This window comes from Vicugna pacos, chromosome 10 (genome assembly GCF_048564905.1).
Source record: "Vicugna pacos chromosome 10, VicPac4, whole genome shotgun sequence".
Taxonomy (NCBI): domain Eukaryota; kingdom Metazoa; phylum Chordata; class Mammalia; order Artiodactyla; family Camelidae; genus Vicugna; species Vicugna pacos.
Window position 1 is genome coordinate 32,812,081 of NC_132996.1, and position 19,913 is coordinate 32,831,993.

At 32.8% G+C, this 19,913-nt stretch overlaps 1 protein-coding gene across 1 annotated transcript in view; it reads left to right on the forward strand.

The window, feature by feature from the left end:
* The window catches only part of IPO7 (importin 7), a 40,513-nt gene that overhangs the window by 5,152 nt on the left and 15,448 nt on the right, over positions 1-19,913 (forward strand). The window contains exons 2-10 of the mRNA XM_006203513.4: positions 6,576-6,657; positions 9,741-9,894; positions 10,623-10,781; positions 14,075-14,231; positions 15,622-15,711; positions 17,493-17,587; positions 17,701-17,785; positions 18,650-18,784; positions 19,462-19,561. Of these exons, the coding sequence (XP_006203575.1) occupies positions 6,576-6,657; positions 9,741-9,894; positions 10,623-10,781; positions 14,075-14,231; positions 15,622-15,711; positions 17,493-17,587; positions 17,701-17,785; positions 18,650-18,784; positions 19,462-19,561 (1,057 nt within the window). The remainder of the gene's footprint in view (positions 1-6,575; positions 6,658-9,740; positions 9,895-10,622; positions 10,782-14,074; positions 14,232-15,621; positions 15,712-17,492; positions 17,588-17,700; positions 17,786-18,649; positions 18,785-19,461; positions 19,562-19,913) is intronic.

A 19,913-nucleotide genomic window follows, 5' to 3' on the forward strand; every position in this document is an offset into this window, starting at 1 on the left:
AATTTCATAGATTTTCTACCAGTAAACATGAATTTCTTTTATAATAAGTAAAAAGCCATTAGAAAAAGAAAGGATTGTTGACATTTCTAAATGAGGGAAGTTAAAGTAAAATGAAGACTTTGGCGGGGGGATAGGTGGGGAGCTTTTAAAATATTGGTAGCTTTGGAGAAAACAAATTTCTGATTGCAAGGTTAGTGAGTGAAAAGCTAGTAAGGGGGCAGGAATAAGATTGTAGGCTTAAAGCGAGTAGGGTCAGGGGCATTTGTTTATGAGATACGTATTTTTTTCTTTTTTTATAGTTAGACTTGGGGAGTAGGGGAAACTGTGGGGTAGGAGTTTTTCAGGCCTGTTATTAGTTATTAAAGTAATAATAGTTTTCTACCTATAATGTTTTATAGTCTATCTTAGAATTACATCCTTCATACTGGTTCAGGACCTTATCTTCCTACAGCATAGATCTGATCATGTAAAAACTTCCCCCAAAAGTTCACACTTAATAAATTTTGATGTGGTCACAATTTACCTATTCATTTTTGTCTTTCACTGTTCTCTTTCATTCTCTGTCTCTTTAACATAACCCATGCTTCTTTTCCTTTTAAAAATCTTTTCTCTGCTCTCTGTGGATTCAAGTCCTTTAGGGTCTAATAAAAAGTGACCTGTCAGTCTAATTAGAATTAGTCTCCCGTCCTACTTTATATTGGTGATCTTTTATCTCTATAGTATCTGACACTTTGTAAGTACTGGTAAGTGGAGTTAAAGTAGATAGAGATGGAGTTGGGGCTACTGAAGAATTTTGATGAGGTGGGTTAAGGGGAGTTAAAGTAGATAGAGATGGAGTTGGGGCTATTGAAGAATTTTGATGTGGTGGGTTAAGGATGAATGTTGAATTATCTGGGCTGATGAAAATAATTAGAAGGTAAGAAGTTGTTTAGAAAGGTAGTTTTTTATTATGGTAAACAGTTTTTAAACCTAAGTATTAGCAGTTTTACCTTAACTAATGGCATATAATGACCCATTTGTTGCTTTAGTTCTCCTGGTTCTTTGCTAGAAGCCTGCAGCTTGAAGAGGGACCTATAATTAGTATTAGCATCCAGAAGTTACATTTATACTTTGACTCATATAAAAGATTTATTGTAGCATCTTCTGAAGCCTGATCAGTATTTGCCGAACTGTTGACAGTAAGACCATAATTACTCACATTTTAAGGGGTTTTTGTGATTAAAGATTGATGTTAGTGATATTTTAACTTAAATTTATTTTTTAAATTATGAAATTACAAAGATCTTTAAAATATATGATAATTAATAGCTGTAATAATAGTTACCATGTGAATTTAGAAATTCTTCTAAATATGTGATAGTTTGTTATATCCAAGAATGCCGGAAAGTTGTTGATTACCCAGTGGTTGAAAGAATATTTTTTTCCTAATTTGAACAGTTAATATATGTCTTTATTTGATTTGTGTTTTATAATTTTACAGATCTGTGGGCCCTTTTCCCCCCTGTTTTTAAACTTTATTTTGAGGTATAATTTATGTACTGTAAACTTCACTTGTTTTAAGTGAAAATTAGTGATTTTTAGTAGACTTATTGAGTTGTACAACTATTAACCACCACAATCCGGTTTTGGAACATTTCCATTATCCCAATATGATGCCTCTTTCCAGTTTATGGTAATTTCCATCCCAGCCCCAAGCGATGGCAAATCTACTTTCTGTCTCAGTTTTCTTGAGGATCTGATGTCTGATTTAGTACTAATTTAAGTCCATTTGTTAACCTTCTTTGGGAGAGTATAAGGCTTCCTGCATTAGAGATTTCAGTTGGATGGGGCCAGTAGATAGATGTCCCAGGTTGAGATTGTTTGTGCTAATCCCACTGACAGCATCCTTTCTTACCCTTAGTCTAGCTCAGTTGTCTGAAAGTAACACGTTTTTTGTCAGTTGCACTTTTTAAATTTATGCTGGAGTGTTTTAGAAGGCATTCAAAGTGACTTAAAATGAGAGTAATAAACTGATACGTGCTTCTTTCAATGTTTAGTTTTGTTGATTTTTTTAAAACAATTAATGTATTGATTTCAACCACTTTAGTATCCAGTTCAGTAGTTTTTAGTATATTCAGTTACACAGCCATCATGACAAACTTTAGAACATTTTCATTACCCCAAAAAGAAACCCCATTCCTCCCTGACACCCCCAGGCCCAGGCCATACTTACTGTCCATAACCTATTCTGGAGATTTCACATAAATGAAGTCATACAGTCTATAGTCTTCTGTGACTGTCTTTCATACAGCGTAATGTTTTTGAGATTCATGCATGTTGTAGCATGTATCAGTACTTCATTCTTTTTATTTCTGAATAATGTTGCTTATATATATGGATATGCCACATTTTGCTTATCCACTCATCAGTTGATGGACATCTGGTTGTTTCCACTTTGGGGCTATTACGAATAATGAATGTTCAGATAAAAGTAGTCTTGAATTTTTTTCTTTTAATTGAGGGATAATTTATATATAATACAAAACTCAAAAATATGCACATCTCAGTGAGCTTTTACCTAAGTATCACTCTCCAGATGAAGATAGATAGATAGATAAAACATTCCCATAGGCCTAGAATTTTTGCTTGAAACTCTTCCTAATCATACCTTTCTCCAGATTACCATTATTCAGACTTCTGTTAACTATAGATTGGACTTGCCTGTCCTCAAACTTCAAATTAATAGAATCACATGGTATGTGATATAGTCTTCCTTCTTTCTCAACATGTTTTTGAGATCCATATTATTGCTTGATTCCATAGGTTTTATTTTTTTAAGTTGTATAGTATTTCATTGTACAACAATTTGTTTATACATTCACTTGTATTATTATGGACTTAAGCACTTCTTTTGGATATATAAGGGTGGAATTGCTAGGCTGTAAGACAGGTGCATGTCAGATACTTAATCATTGTACCGTTTTATACATCCACCAGCAGTGTGAGTTCCATTTTTTTAATATCTTCACCAGTGCTTTGCACATACTGTTTTGGGTTAGGACTGTCTTGTCCAGTTGTACTGATTCTTTCGTAATTTAATTGCATATATTTGCTAATTTTTGTTTTGGAGTGATTAACTCTTCCTCAGATGTTGCAGTTTTTTTCATCATTATTTATACTGATGGAGGGAGCTTAAAAAGTTTTACTTTTTATCTCCTTGACACTCAAACTATTTCATGGCTTTCATCTTTTGATATCATGCTTAGGTTTTTCCCACCAAGATGTTAAAAAATATCTACCTTGGTTTCCTTCAAGTACTCTTTTGATTTTTTGTTTGTTTTGTTTTATTTAAACCTTAAGAAGTTAGAAATTGGTAAAGGTCCTTTGTTAATGTAACATTTATGTAGTACCTTTTGTGCTATAGGAAGATACAGTGAGGGGCATATGTTCACTTTTAACTCACATATAGCTATTTATGTGTCCAGCCAACAAAAACAGTGGTGCTTTGTGTGGTTTTTGTTGTTTAAAAGTGACTCCTAAACATAAACCAACAATTTCACTTGGGGTTCCAATTATAGAAAGCAGTCTTTTTTAACTCAGAAGGAAAGGCTTAGTTTTGGGACTTCAAGAGAATGTTGTATATATATAGAAAAACAACGTGCTGTATTTTATGAGTGATTAAAGGAACTAAAGAGTAATTTGACAAAATTGATTTATGTCCTTCTGACTTCAGAACATACTTTCTGAGAAAGATGAGATTCTCTTGTGTATGGATTTGTAAACAGCATAACATTTAGTGTGTCTTGATATTTGCTCAAATATTTTCCATATTTATTCCTTGGAGCTAGCCTGTGAAGTAGATTTTGTTATACTAATTTTGTAACTTAGATCTGCTGAATCAATTTGCTGAAAAGTTAAAAAATGTAGGGACTGACATCTCCTATATTTATTAACTGATTCTAGCAGTTCATTCCAGGAGTTCATAATTTGATGCAGGATATAAGATATATACTGTAATACTAATGTCCTAAAACATGCCATAGTAGTGGCCTTTGTGGACTTATTGGTCTACCCCTAAAATATAATACACTTTTTTGTCCTGCACTGCCCCTAGGTGATTACAGCTACTTCCAAGGCACTTTTTTTTGTTGTTGATTCATTTATTCTTTTAATAAATATTTGAATATTTTAAATGCCAAACATGAGGAACTGGTATACAAACAATGAAGTCCCTACTCCCAGTGGGGCTTGAAGTCTAATAGGAGAGTCAGACATAAAGCCACTCTATGGATATAATAATTGTAAATATGTAATAAGTATTATGAAATAAAAAAACCTTGGCGCTTATGAGAGTAATAGGGAGCCCAGAGTGATCAATGAGGAAATGCTTCTTTAAGGGAGTGTTTCAGCTGAGATAAAGAATGTGAAGTTATGGACCAATTAACTCTGGTGAAGCATTAGAGAGAAGAGTGTTGTAGGTAGAAAGTCACAGCATGTACACAGACTCTGAAATGGGGTAATATGTTTGTTGTTGAAAGAACCTAAAGAAGGCTGCTAAGGTGGGGCAGTGGGGGATGAGAAGGTTTCTTTAAATGAGGCTGAAGAAATCAGCAGGGATAAGATAATACATGGCCTTTTAGGCTTAGGAAATAGAGTAGAAAATTGTTAAAAGGTTTGTTTAAAGGGGATTAGTTTAGAATTTTGAAGATCATTGACTACAAGATGGATAATGGTTGGCGGGGGTGGATAATCTTCACTTGGACTAGGTTGGTGTTAATGGGAATGGAGAAAAAGGATATATTAATTATACAAGCATTTTGGATATAGAATTGACAGGGCCTGATGTATTGAATTGGGATAAAGAGAATTGAAGTATTAAAGATGAGATTCAGTTTTCAGACGTGAATAACTGTGAGGGTAGTGATGACAGGGTTTGGGAGAGGTGATACAAGGAAGCCGAATCACAGCTTTTAGGGAAAAAGATGATTTGGACATAATCTGAGAATCCTGTGAGCTAACGAAGGTAGGGATGTTGAATAGGTCTGTTACAGTGATCTGGACTGGAAATAACATATTTGACATATTGATAGAATTTAAAAATAGGCGTTGGATGAATTCAGCTGGAGAGTAGAAAAGATAGTCTAAGTCCTGGCACCAGGTTCTAACATTTGTAGATAGAATGAGAAATGAGCCAAGGAGCATGAGAAGGTACCAGGAAAAGTGGTGTATGAATTACATAGGTGTTTCAAGAAAGTGATAGTAGTTAACTGTTCAGATCTATTTAGAGTACTGGAAAGTGTAAATTCCTCCCCTTCATCTACCTAACTGTTTCTGTTCGTATCTTAAATTTAAGCTTTACTTCTGGGTTAGGAGTTGTACTTTTGTTTTTTCCATAGTGTCTTCTACTTCCATTTACCTTAATTATCTTGTTTTCCTTCTCTGTTAAGTTTCCATGAGGTCACTGGAGCTTCATTTTCTTGTTCAACCCTGTATTCTCGGCTTGAGGCATACTGTCTAAATACCTAAATAAATAATTTGTAGAGTGACTGAATGAATGAAGTATCACTCTGGTTCTAATGTGGAAGACATTTTTTATATCCAAAGGGAAAGTTTTCTGTTTGTAGAATGAATGAAAAGTCTGTAAAGAGGAAACTTAAAAAAAAAATCACTATTGTCCATGTGAACATGTGTGGAAAAATACTAAAGCTTGGACTGGAAGGAGATGACATTATACCTGGTGGTTATATCAGAGGAGAGGGAATGAAACTGAGAAAACATACAAGAAGGGATTTCAGTTCTTTTTAAAAAATCAAAAGTAAATATGACATTTAGGAATTAGTAAGTAACTCTTTTGTACTGTTAATGAAACTAACCCATGATCATAGCATAAAATTTGGAAAATAGAAAATATATAAAGACTAGCTCCTCTATGAATCCCATCACCCCAGATATAACTTATTGGCATTTTTGGTGTATTTCATTCTTTTCTGTATATGTTGCATTGCATATTCATATAAATATACTTCCTAAATGATCATGATATAGTTTGTATCCTACTTTTATTGTATGTTCAAAGCTGTTCATTTTTAGTATTCTGTTGAACTATAATGTGCATGCAGAAAAGTGATCATGAGGGTATAGTTGATTAATTTTCACAAACTATATACACTTTTATAAAATAGCCATATAAAGAAATAAAGCATTATTAGCACTTTGGGAACCACCCCTCAGGCTATTAAGTTTTACTGATTTAGTTTTTGTCTAGCTACTTAATAGAACGTCTCTATTGAGAAATTATTACTCAAGTGGGAAAATAGGTTATCACAGAAGTCAGTGTTTTTAAACTGCTGCCACCTGTGTAGGTTAAGGATGCCAACTGGGATAAATGGAAAGTGCAGTGGTATCGGGCAAATACAAACATCTGAAAGTTTTAGGAGTTAGGTTACTGAATTTTTTTGAATTCCTTATACATGAGTGATAAGAAGTAAGGCTGGGACCAACTTGTGGAGGAGAGCGTTTTGTACTAGACAAGTCGTGAAATAGACTACTGTGAATATTTACTTTAAGAAATTTAAAATGTTTTTGTTTGTTTGTAGGCACACAAGTCTCTGAATTTTGTTTCAACACTGCTTCAGATTACTATGTCGGAACAACTGGATTTACCTGTGAGACAGGCAGGCAAGTTTCCTGAATTATCTTGTTTGATGTATGTAAATAATATTGTTTAAAAGGTTCACAGTTGAATAGCAGAAGTATCTTCAGTGATTCTCCTTCCTGAACATTGGTTTGCCCTCATGTGTTTACTACAAACTGCTGCAAGTGCCTTGACATTTGGTGGCAGAGTTTAAAGGAATGTGATATTTCATTGAATTGAAAAAGAAGCTGGAAAGAATTTGAGGGGGTTTATTAAAAGATTCTCACTATCCCCTATTTCCTTGCATGATAGATGATTCTAAGATAGAAACCTTTTTTAATGCAATTGTTCCTTATTGCTATTTGCTATTACTGTTTTGTTTTAACTACTTAAAAGGTACTACTTCTGACTCGTGGACATAGAAAACAAACTATGGTTACCAAAGGGGAAAGGAGAGGGAGGGATAAATTAGAATTTTGAGATTAACAGATACACATTATTATATATGAAATAGATAAACAACAAGGACCTACTGTATAGCACAGAAAACTATTCAGTTTCATGTAATAGCTATAATGGAAAAGAATCTGAAAATAGAAAAATAAAAGACACCATTTCTTAGTTCCAGTTTTAATAAGATATTGAGTATCAAATGAAATCTATGAACATGTGGCATACTACTTCTGATATTATCTGTTAGTCTGAAGAATAATGTAATTCACATCTTTAATGTCTTGTTACTTAATTTATTAGCAGTAGGAAATATAAAGTGCCAATAACTTCACTATTCTAGAAACGCCAATTATATTCTGGGGTTGTTTCTTCCTGTTCTTTTTCCCTATACCAATTTTGTTAAAAATTTTTTTCCCTTGCTTTATGTAATATATAATAATCATTTTCCTTTACATAGTGTTAATCTTAAAATGTATATTTTAATGGCTCAGTAATTAACCATAATGTGCCAGTGAACCATTTCTCAGTTTAATCTCAGGTCTGTTTGATTAAGTATTGTATTCCCAGTGCCGAAACTATTGCCTGACACACTGAAGATACTCAGTACATGAATAAATGAATATAAGTTGTTTATGATTTTTTCAGTTGGTATATAAGTAGCATGAAAATGGGACATTTTTTTGTGCCCATAAAATTCGGTAATTTCACTGGACCCTGGTCAGCAGTAAATCTTTAAAAAATTTTTCTCATTAAATAGGATAAGGTTATTGTGATTATCTTAACTATCATTTCTTTTAACTAATGAAGTTGACATTTTCCCATTTAGTTATTTTTTTAGATAAGAATCTTTGCCTTTAAATCTCAGATTTTTACTAAAATGTTGAAAGTGTTTGGCATTTAGGAGGGATCCTTAACACATTAGAGACTTGATTATGTGTATTAGTAAAATTAAATTCCACTAGAAAGTTGTTTATTAGTATGTACAAAAACCAGAAGCAGTCAAACTATGGAATTGGTCTAGATTTTAAAAATACAATCATTACTTTAAAAATTACATTCTTGTAATAGTAGAATGATACTCTGTAGTGCATAGCGTATGGTGGTTTCATCTGCTAGAGTTTGAAAGATTCGTTCGGTCTTTGTAGCAGAGTTCAAGCATTCTGGATGGAGTAGACTGAATCATGAGATTCTTGCAGTGCACTTCTCACTTATTTATGTATTTTGTTGGACCAAATAATTTTTAAAATACTGAATCAAAATTGTATAAAGTATATATGGCCAATTCCTTTGTGCGTTATGATAGAAATACTCAGAGGCTGTATCTGGAAGATATAGGGGCTATATCAAGTCTTAATTTATCTTCGTTCTGTTTTGGAGCTAAAGAATAAAATTGTATTAATTTGAAATAAGTCAGTTCCACATACTGAGTCAGTGTTCTTTACTGTAGATGTGGTTTATCTTAAAGCTTTTGTTGAAGGTTATTTTAATCTCTAGTTACAATTTTTTTGAAATGCTATAAGATGGGGTATTTTAATTTCCAAGATAGAGCAAAATAGAATATAAGAATCGTAATTGTATCAGTTACTCTTATTTGAATAGATACAGGACTCCAGGTAAGAGTTAATTACTAATCAAAGAAGAGTCACTGTTTTGCAGAATTTAGGAATTAGTTAATTTTGAATAATTTCCCTTTCCTGTACACCCTGTACATCTGTGATTGAGGAATCTCATTTGGGTGGAGAAGGCTGGGTAAAAAGCATTGTTAGCAAGTTAGTTCAGTCAGAGTTAATTAGTGATGTACAGGGTGGCAATATGAGGACTGACAGAAAATAGTAATCAGTAATTTCTGAACACAGCTAATTCTGCCATAAAGTAACATGAATTTGAAGTGGTGTGATTGTGGTGTATGATTGAAATGCTTAGATTTATAGTCTAAGAATCTTCATAGACTGTGGTTTTTCTGTGATAAAAAGGACAGCCGTTGTGTGTCTTGGTCACTCTGCTGTGACAGAATACTGTAGACTTTATGGCTTACACACAGCAGGAGGCTGGGAGTCTAAGGTGGAGGCTTTGGGGATTTCACAGAACCTCGTGTGGTAGAGTGGAGGACATTCTCCGAGGTGTCTCGTACATGGGCGTTAATCCCATTCATGAGGACAGAGCCCTCATTACCTGATCACCTACCAGAGGCCTCATCCCTGCATCACGTTGGGGGTTAGGGTTTCAGTATGAATTTGAGGGGCCACAAACATTCATCCTACATAACAAGGTTATTAATTATAGAAACTGTATCAGTATGTGTATGTGGTTTTGTTTTTAGAGGCTTCATTTAGAAAATGGATTTGGTAAAATTAAATTGCTTTTCTACGGAAAACAGATGAAAAATATTATGTATAAATGGGATATAAAAACAATTTTGTTCATAGTGTGTTTACTTGCAGGATCTCTTAGGCTATACATTTAATAATAACTTTGTGGGTGATTATTGTATCTGAGCATTAAATTTGTTTTGATTATACACTTTTAAAATAATAGAATGCAGTATTTTGATTTTTAAAAGAATAATTTTACTAGCAATGGCTGGTCTGAAAGAAATACACTGAAGTGTGGACACAGGGATATTCACAGTGCTTTCACAGTAAATACTCTTTTGTCAAACTGATCTATATTTTAGGTGTTATCTATTTGAAAAATATGATAACACAGTATTGGCCTGATCGGGAAACAGCACCAGGGGATATATCCCCTTATACTATTCCAGAAGAAGATAGACATTGTATTCGAGAAAATATTGTAGAAGCCATTATCCACTCTCCTGAGCTCATCAGGTATGTATATATTTTAAACTTAACCATTGTTGCAGGTTTGTAATTTGCATGGTTTGGGAGGTGTAGAAGGAGGTATTTTCAGAACATAAAAACCTGTCATTTTTGTAGCAGAAAACTTAACAAATGCTGTTACAGGAGAATTCTTTTGTTTTCTTACTGCAATTTAATTTTACATTATAAAACCAGAAACTTTAAACTTCATGTAAAACTTGTGAAACATATTTTGAGCAGATGAAAGGAGGTATAGAAAGTTATAGAATGCTGTCATATACTTTATAGTGGATGGTCTTTTTTGGGGATGGGGTGAGAGGGTAATTAGGTTTATTTATTTAAACCTATTTTAGATAAATAATAAAACTATTATTTTAGAAGAGGTACTGGGAATTGAACCCAGGACCTCATGCATGCTAAGCATGTGCTCTACCACTTGAGCTATACCCTCCCCCTTGTATGGCCTTTTGATATTTGAAAGTTCTTGTTTTTTATATGATTTTATAGAATTTTTAATGAGAATAGTTGAAGTTCTAAATGAAACTTGTCAGTTGGTGATAGGTGTGAAAAATAAAATCACCTTCATTTGTAACATTTGTTGGGTTTCTTTTAAATTGGTAGTGACAGTTTTTGCTCAGTGACCTGTTTTTTCTAAACAGCCTTTTTCTTTGTGTGAATTAGCAAAACTTTATCTAGGTAACATTTCTTCCTCCTTATTGTTTATTTTTGACTTTCAGGGTACAGCTTACTACGTGCATTCATCATATAATCAAACATGATTATCCAAGTCGCTGGACTGCCATTGTGGACAAAATTGGCTTTTATCTTCAGTCTGATAACAGTGCATGTTGGCTCGGCATTCTTCTTTGCCTCTATCAGCTTGTGAAAAATTATGAGTAAGTGTCCCTCTCAATTCCTGTAGAGTTTTAAGAAGTGGAAAAAGCTTGGGAAATTTAAGCTAATTGGTTTGAACATCTTATATATATTAAAATTAGTGAATTACATGTTGATTTTAATTGTATTTTCTTTTGAAATAATATTCTGATGATGATCTGCAGTCTTTTCTGTTGATTCAACTATGAAACTCCTTGTGCCCTTTTTCCTTAAACATTATTTGTTTCCCTATTCAAAACCCAGGTTATCTCTAGCTCCTCAATATGGGCTCCTAAGTTTGTGCTTGAAAAGGCCTAAAGATAAGCTTTTTTTTCCCCCAGAATACATTGAACATTAGAGTTCTTTATTATTTCTGACTTTCTGTGATTTTTATCTTACTTTGGGTTCTTGATAAGTTTCAAGAACATACTTAGAATTCTTTAAGAAGAATATGTGGGGATTTCAATGATCAGTTTTAATCATTGCGTTTGAAGGATTCATAGTCACCTGCTTCTGTGTTTGCATATTTGAGTAAATTATAGTTCACGTAAGTAATTAGTATTGGTAAGAAAGATTTAGGGATCATTTTAGACCTGGGTTTAGGGACCAGAAAAAAAAAAAATCGAACCTTGAAAGTTGAGGTATAGTACTAAAAGTAGTAAGCCAGATGTTGCAGAGATTTTCTCTTAAGTGTATGGTGAACGTGGTGAAATTGGTAGGCACTTGAAAGTTTTGATAGAAAATTATGAGGAAGGAACATTTACACCATGATGGTGACTTTATTTCCAGTCCTAACAGCTACACAGATGCCATTGTGAGCCCTCTAGTTCTGGGACTTGTAGTTAGCCTCCAACACCCTTTTTGGGTCCTAACTCAAAGTGGCTGATGAACTGCTGCTTTTGTTCTGAGCAGGAGAGAAATATACCATTTACAGCACTGGTACTGGTGTTTTCTTGTGTTCCCACCAGCTACCCATCTTCCTGCTAAGGAATGTTCCAGCTGTTGCTCCAACCTCTGTCAGAGTGCCAGTTGTTGTAGTTCTGGTAAGTGAGTGACCAAAATGAGAGAGAATAATGGTAATAAGCTGTCATTGTCATCGAGGAGGTTCAAGTCTCTCCTATCCTATAATCTTAGCAGGAGAGAGTGTGACAGGCATTTTTTTAAATGGGAGACATAGGAGGCTGCTACAGTATTGGAATTCCAGTTCATTTTCAGCCAGTGTTTGATTGTGGAGCACAAGGTTTTCACAAGGGATCTGTGTGGACTGAAGCATTTCTAAGAAAATTCATGGAGAAATTGAAAGTTGTGATGGCCTTCAGGAGCATAGATCCTCAGGAAATGCTTGTCAGTTGAAGGAGCATAGAAGGAACATTTGAAGAGGAAGGCATGTCACACCACACAGAGCAATATGAACAAAGTAAGAAAGGTACAGAGGTAGAAATGATACACTTTGTAGTGGGTAGTGAGGAGACCACTAAATGGCATGGATAACTTTTGTTGAGAGATTGGGATCATTTTGGATTGGTTAATTGGGATCGTGTTAAAAAGAGAATTTTGAATGCCACGATGGGGTATTTGCATATATATGATCTTTCAGATACTGATGAAGCATTGACTTTTTTTTAAATAGAAAAGCGATGGGCTAGTATTTGAGAATTTCCTATGAGCATGGTTCACCAGATTGACAAACTGTCTTGTAGTACTACGCTTTTAAAGTGTCACATTTTCATGCTTTCAGAAACTTGCAGGTCTTATGGAATAGTATTTGTTTCCTTCCATAAATTACTTTCATACCCATTAGTCTGGATTAGCAACTAGTAACCACTCAACTTCCAGTCCACTACTCAGTGTAGAGAAGGAGGTAGGAGTGAAGAATCTCCAACTTGGAATGGGCATTCAAACCCTCTTAATGTGGGTAATCACCTGGGTTGGATAACAGAGAGAGGTGCATAGTATCATATAGTTCTCACTTTATTGTTAAAAGGAAGTGTTGTCAATAATTAATATACTTTGTCTAATCAGGTTGGAAGTACAAATGGCTTCCTTTTGTAAATTGTTTTTGTTTTATTGACTGAAAAAAATGTACAGATAACCTTTCAAAATGTATGCTAGGTGTAATTTCTCAGTACACTAAAATAATATTTAAAACAATCTGTCAGTTAATTGTTTAATAATCTTAATCATTATTAGTGTGAACATTTCTCTTGGTGTTTTCTATTCTTAGAAGTTTACTTTGGTTCTCATTTCAGCCAGTAAGAAAAAAGAATCAACCCTTTTAAGAGTGTCTACTTTAACCTTTTAAAAGTGTTCTCAGATATTCAATTTTTGACATTTTCTCCCTTCAGAAAGGCTACCAGTAGATAAAACTGGAGGCTGGTAGGGAAAACCAATTATTTTAAAATTAAAAACAAACAAACAAACAATAGACCTTTTAACATTACTGTTAAAATGCTCTGGAATCTATATGGGGGAGTGTCTCAGTTAGTCAGCAATTCTTTACCCATATCCTTGGAGCAAAATGTGATTCAGAATTCAGGGTTTTTCTGAAAAGGTAATCAGAAGGTTCACATAATACATGTTGTGTAACACTCATATTGAAATGTACCGTACCAGTACCCAGAGGTCAAACACATTATTATATCTGCTATAAAATATGTGAATATTCACTCCAAAATGGGATAAATAGAGATCATAAATAGCCTGTTGAGATCAGGTTTTGTTGCCAAAAAGGTTACAAAAAAACTCTGATTTATACTGCTTTTCGAAGTAGAATATCTGCTTTATAGATGCCACTTCTGCCTTAATGCTCTTGATATGTAATTTATTTAAGGATGATAATATATAATCTGTTTCATATTGATAAGCTGCTAATGTTTAAAAGCCGTATTATTGTAGTTTCTCAGTTGTATCACTATTCATAGTCAGAGCATAGTGAAGTCGTTAACAGGGCAGATCCTGAAGCCGCTGAGGTTCATACCTAGACGTATACACTGGGAAAGATACTTAACTTCTCTGTGCCTCAGTTTCCTCTGCTACAGAGGTGAGGATACTAACGGGACCTTAAAGAGTATTTACCTCATAATAAATGCTCAGTAAGCTTAAGATATTGTTATTATTTGAGGTTTTTCTCAAGTTGCTTTTGCTTGTGGTTTGATTCCATAGGTTTTTCTTTTTCTTTCTAGGAGTATAAAGTTGCTTAAGAAGTATTTGCTTATATTTGTATGAACAGACAAAGAGTTTAAGTTTATATGTCATAAATATGTAAGTAAAATTGTGAGTAAATTCTCACAGAATTAGTTTGTATTCCTACCCAAAGGTATAAGAAACCAGAGGAACGGAGTCCATTGGTAGCAGCAATGCAGCATTTCCTGCCAGTTCTGAAGGACCGATTTATTCAGCTTCTTTCTGATCAATCTGATCAGTCTGTCCTCATCCAGAAACAGATTTTCAAGATCTTCTATGCCCTTGTTCAGGTAATTTTATAAAGTAGTTTTTACATAAAAAGTCAGCCTATCATTTGCCACCTTGAACAATGATGAAGAATTTTAGCATCTGAATAATTTCATTTGAAGAACTAAATTAAGTGGATGATTTGCTAATTAGATATAAATTGCCAAAATTATAAATACATTAAAAGTCTAACCAAGCACACTTTCCCAAATACAGAAACAACTCTAATAAACCTTAAATTATAAATAAATGGTTAATCTTAAATTCTCTTAAACTATCCAACGCTGTTTACAAAATTAGTAAAAAATTTTTATCTTTCAACCTTAAGAGTTCACGAGTCTGAAAATCAGTTACTCAATTAGAGTTTACATCGTACATTTGCTCTGATATGCCAAATATACAGAGATTGTCCCAATTATTACAAAACCTATTCCTAAGCTTAACACAAAAATAACTAATACTGTGACTTGACTGGTACACAGTAATGGGCTTTATTATCTTTGTACATTGTTTTAAATCTTCCTGGGATAAAAGATCCCACTAAGGAAATTGTTGTATCTATATTTGCAGTGGACTGTAATTACTTATGAAACAGAGTTTTTGACTAAGATTAAAATTCTGGTTCTTTTTGTGCCTTATAAGGCATAAAAATATTCATCTCTTCTTCTACGAGGACTTTGGTTCATTTCATATCATTACTTATTTTTTAAAATCTCATTTAAAATAGACCTGTGACTTTACCTCCACTAAGATTATTATAACTGACTCACTCCACTGTTTGGTTGGATTTTTCATGTCTTTGCTAGATCTTTAAAGATAATCTAATATCTCCCTAATGGCTCTTTCTTATTTAATTATTTAAAAGTGATTTGGATAGACAGTATCTATACTGTTTGCCTTTTTCCCCCTGGTAGAATTCACAACTTTTAGATTATAAAAAGTTTTTTATTAATTGTTCTACGGCCTAGGACCCACTTAATTTTTTGAGGCTAGCATATCCTGAAGTCAAATATAGTCCTGTCTCATTTGTAAAAATAGAGGTCCTAAAATCCTAAGTAGTATATTAATTTTATGAGCCTGCTTTTAAGAAAAACTCTAAGAATACTAGAATAGAAATTTCCTTAACTTGATAAAAGATGTTCCCTAGAAATCCACATTAAATACCATACCTAATGGTAAAAATAAGATATATTTCCAGTAATTTGGGAATAAGACAAGGATGCCTACTGCCTTTGCCATAGTTTACATTGTAGATAACGAACCATATCAGCCAGATGAGAAATTTGCTTATGTACTAGAAACAGGAAATGTGAGTTGAATGAAGTACTTTTTGTAGATTTTGTGAAGAGTAAAAGAAAGTTGGATTTTCTTTTGTAAGGGTCTAAAAATAATTGACGCTTGATTTTAATTTAGTATACACTACCACTGGAGCTGATAAACCAACAGAACCTGACAGAATGGATAGAAATTTTAAAGACTGTTGTGAACAGGGATGTACCTAATGTAAGTCTCTGTGTGTTCTCTTGTATCACTAAACATAAATATTGAGTTACCTTTTGAGAATTTTAACTGACATTTGTTTGCTATTACATTCTTTATGAACTTATAATTTGTGATGCAGATTTTTTAAAGAGAAAACATTTCATGTGTTTACATATATGCATATACTAAGTGAAAAATTGTAAAGGGTTATTTCTTATGTTATTTAAGTGCTTGTATCTTTGTTTATTCCATCGTAATTCTCTTTTCTTCAGTTTTTAGTTTAGTTCATAACATGTATCACCTGACACAGAATTTTTTTTCTTGTGATGAGAACTTTTAAGATCTCTACTCACTTAGCAACCTTCAGATAAATAATACAGTATTGTTAACTATAGTCACCATGTTGTACATTACATTCTCAGAACTTATTTATCTAACTGGAAATTTGTACCTTTTGATCATCTCCTGAAACTTACTGTGGTAATCATTTCACAGTATATACAGACATTATATCATGTAGTACACCCTAAACTAATGCAATGTTATATATCAATTATATCTCAAAAAGAAACAAAGATTTGATAAAAAAAATTAAAGAAACAAAGAGCCCATAGCTAGATTTTAGCCTACTAAGGTAGGTACACATGAAAAGGGGAAGAATTTGATTTACAGGTTGGTTAAACTTTGTAGTTAGTTATGTTATTTGCTTTTTAAATAACAACTTTAAAGAGATATAACTCACATACTATAACATTCACCATTTCAAAGTGTACAATTCAGTGGTCTTTAGTATATGCAGAATTGTCTCTATTTTTTCCACATTAATGACAATTTGTAAAATAACTACAATTTTTCAATATAACCTAGTTTTCTAGAGAGGTAGGGAATTTACAAGTCCTGAATACCTAGTGTGTTTTAAGTTCTTTTACATACCTTACTTATTTAATCTTCAAAAAAAATCCCCCTGAATTTATTTTAAACAGAGACATGGGAAGGTTATGTAATTTATCCAACATAACTTTATTAGTGGATAAGTGAGACCAACTTACTGTTTTGTAGTTTATTGCTCAAACTTTTATTTTAAAGAAAATACAGAAGAAATAGGACATCTCCCATTGCATAGGAAACTAATTTGGTTGGTTATTTTCTGTACATATTTAACTTAAAGTTATATTTTATACTTTTTTCTTATAATTTATAATAATAAGGATGCATATATAAGTCAACATTTCAGTGAATTATGACAGTCATAGGCATTCATGTAATGATCACCTAGAATGTTTGCTCATGACTGGGTCTAGTCATTCCTACCATCAGCACCATTCTGATTCCTAGCACCATGGATTAATTTTACCTTTTCTAGAACGTAATATAAAGGTAATTTTTATAATTGTTTGTATCTGCCATCTTTTGTTTAATATACTTTATGGTATATTCATGTTGTGTTATGATAGTTTATTCCTTTTTATTGCCAAGTAGTATTCCATTGTATGGATGTACTACAGTTTATTTACAAGTTAATAGACATTTGGGTGGTTTCAGGATTTTAGTATTACAAATAAGGCTGCTATGAATGTTCTTACATTAGTCTTTTTGTGGTCTTGTCCTTTGCAACTAAGTAGTGAAGCAGTGAAAGTGCCTTTTATATTTAAATAAGGGTTTGTACTTTACCAAGTCTAGCCTTTTATTATGAAAGGCCAACATTGGAGGAGCTTTAATGTTTTTGTGAATCTGTCTCACCTCATGCTGTTCTTTTAGATTATATCATCTCTTACTATCATTAAATAAATGTCTCTTTAAAGGCAACACTTCAAGTTGAAGAAGATGATAGACCTGAATTACCATGGTGGAAATGTAAGAAGTGGGCTTTACATATCTTAGCAAGGCTTTTTGAAAGGTAAATTCTTTTCAGTGTAGGATGATTTAAGTTTATTTTTTCAAGCATTTGGTTTCATAAGTGCTAATATAAAGCATTATAAAGACATAATGGGTATGTTAATGTTCTTTTAGATATGGAAGCCCTGGCAATGTTTCCAAGGAGTATAATGAATTTGCTGAAGTATTTCTGAAGGCGTTTGCTGTTGGTGTCCAACAGGTAAGATTAAGATAATTTTTCCAAGTAGAAACATGGCATAACTGGTTAATTTATCTTACTTACTTCTAGTTTTTTGGGCATCAAAAGACTGTATGTAACAGTCTTTAACATTTTGAACCCTTCAGTAATTCTCAAGTGCTTTTGGTCTCAGGACCTCCTTATGCTCTTAAATTATTGAGAATCCTGACAAGTTTCCATTTGTGGGTTATAATTAGTGATATTTACCATATTAAAAATTGAAGCAAAATTTAATGGTATTAATTTATTTTAAAATAATAATAAACCTATTATATATTAACAGAATAAGTGGTTTTTAATTTTGGGGGGATGGTAATTAGGTATGTATGTTATGTATGTATGTATGTATGTTATGTATTTTTAACAGAGGTGCCACTGATTCAACCCATAATAACATTAGCATTATTATGAAAATAGTTTTGACCTGTCAGACACTCTGAGACTACATTTTGACGGTTGCTATTCTGAAATACCAAGGGAAATTAGACCTGTTAGCAGACATTTAAATAACTAGGTTAATGGTTTGGGTAAAATTTTCCTAGAAGTTGATTTTAACAATAAAGTGCTGTCTCAGCATGTTGTGGAATGTTCAATAAGTAGCATATGGTTTTCTTTTCTTTTTATACTTAATCAGAAGCTAGTCCTTTGACACACAATATTACTTCAGTTTGTTTGTTTAAATACCTTGGGAATAAATACGGTTCTCTGATACATAATTTCTTGAAAGGACATGGTTGTTAATTTTATGGCGATAACCTGGGTAATTGTTAGATATTTTTGCTGGCTTGTAAGTGGTTAAACTTACTATTTGAACTTTGGTTTTTGATCAGAAATTTTTCTTCAAAGGTTTTATTGAAGGTGTTATATCAGTACAAGGAGAAGCAATATATGGCTCCTCGAGTTTTACAACAAACCTTAAACTATATTAATCAAGGAGTTTCTCATGCTCTCACCTGGAAGAATCTGAAGCCTCATATACAAGTAATAAATAATTTTCTATCTGAACTGTTTTTCTAGAAAATGTAATAGAAATAACATTAATTAGCAAGAAGGTTGGAAAGAATTCATTTTTTGTTGAATTGTGTTACTCAGTCTAGTTTCGATAATTGTTTTGAGTATAATAGAAAAATGATGCAACACCTTGACAAACATTAGAAAAGGTATTTTGTGAACAGATTATCTTTTAATCTGAAACTCTTACGTTTAAACTTGCCTTTAAGTTCTTACTGTTGGATCATGATTAGTTAACATTTTAGTCATGTAATTTGGAGTAAGTATTTCACCAGATTAATTTCAGGGATAATAGACTTACGTATAATTTCTATGAGTAGTTTATTTGCTTTATTTGGAACGGTAGGATTTGATGGGCTAAAATTTCATATTATATTTTTTTGAATATTTAATTGCTACCTATGTGCACATGTTATTTTATAATTATGTGTTGCAGAGGGTAAGAATGTGTTTATGCTGATAGTTGATCTGAAAATGCATTAAATGCTTTACTAAAGTTTGATATTAAGTTTTAAAACACATTTAACTCTATAACACATAAAACTGCATAATGAATTACTTTTGTTTTAGCACTTTTAACAGAAATTTGAAGGTTTAAATTTGAAGACTCACTTAAGGTTGTTACTTTCTTAATTTTTAAATTGCAGGGCATTATCCAAGATGTTATTTTCCCATTGATGTGCTACACAGATGCTGATGAGGAACTTTGGCAAGAAGACCCTTATGAATATATACGCATGAAGTTTGGTAAAGAATTTTCACTCTTTTAGAAACAAGTATATAGGTAGTTAAGGTTGTGATAGTAAACCTTGAATATTAAGTCCTCATCTATGGTATTGAAAATCTTTTGGTTTTAATGTAATTTATCCATTGTTTAGACTTTTGGGGAGCTATTCATTAGTTATGGCATTTGATAATGATAATCTTCATTTTTAGCAAACACAACTAGTGTTACTAAGTTATAAATATTGAATGTGCTTCTGGCACATACCAAAACTGTTAGAAATTCAAGGTTACCCCTAACACTAAGTGTCTAAACTATACTTTTGAATCCCTTGGTCATGGGTGTGGAAATTGAGAAGATGCATACTGGAAGCTG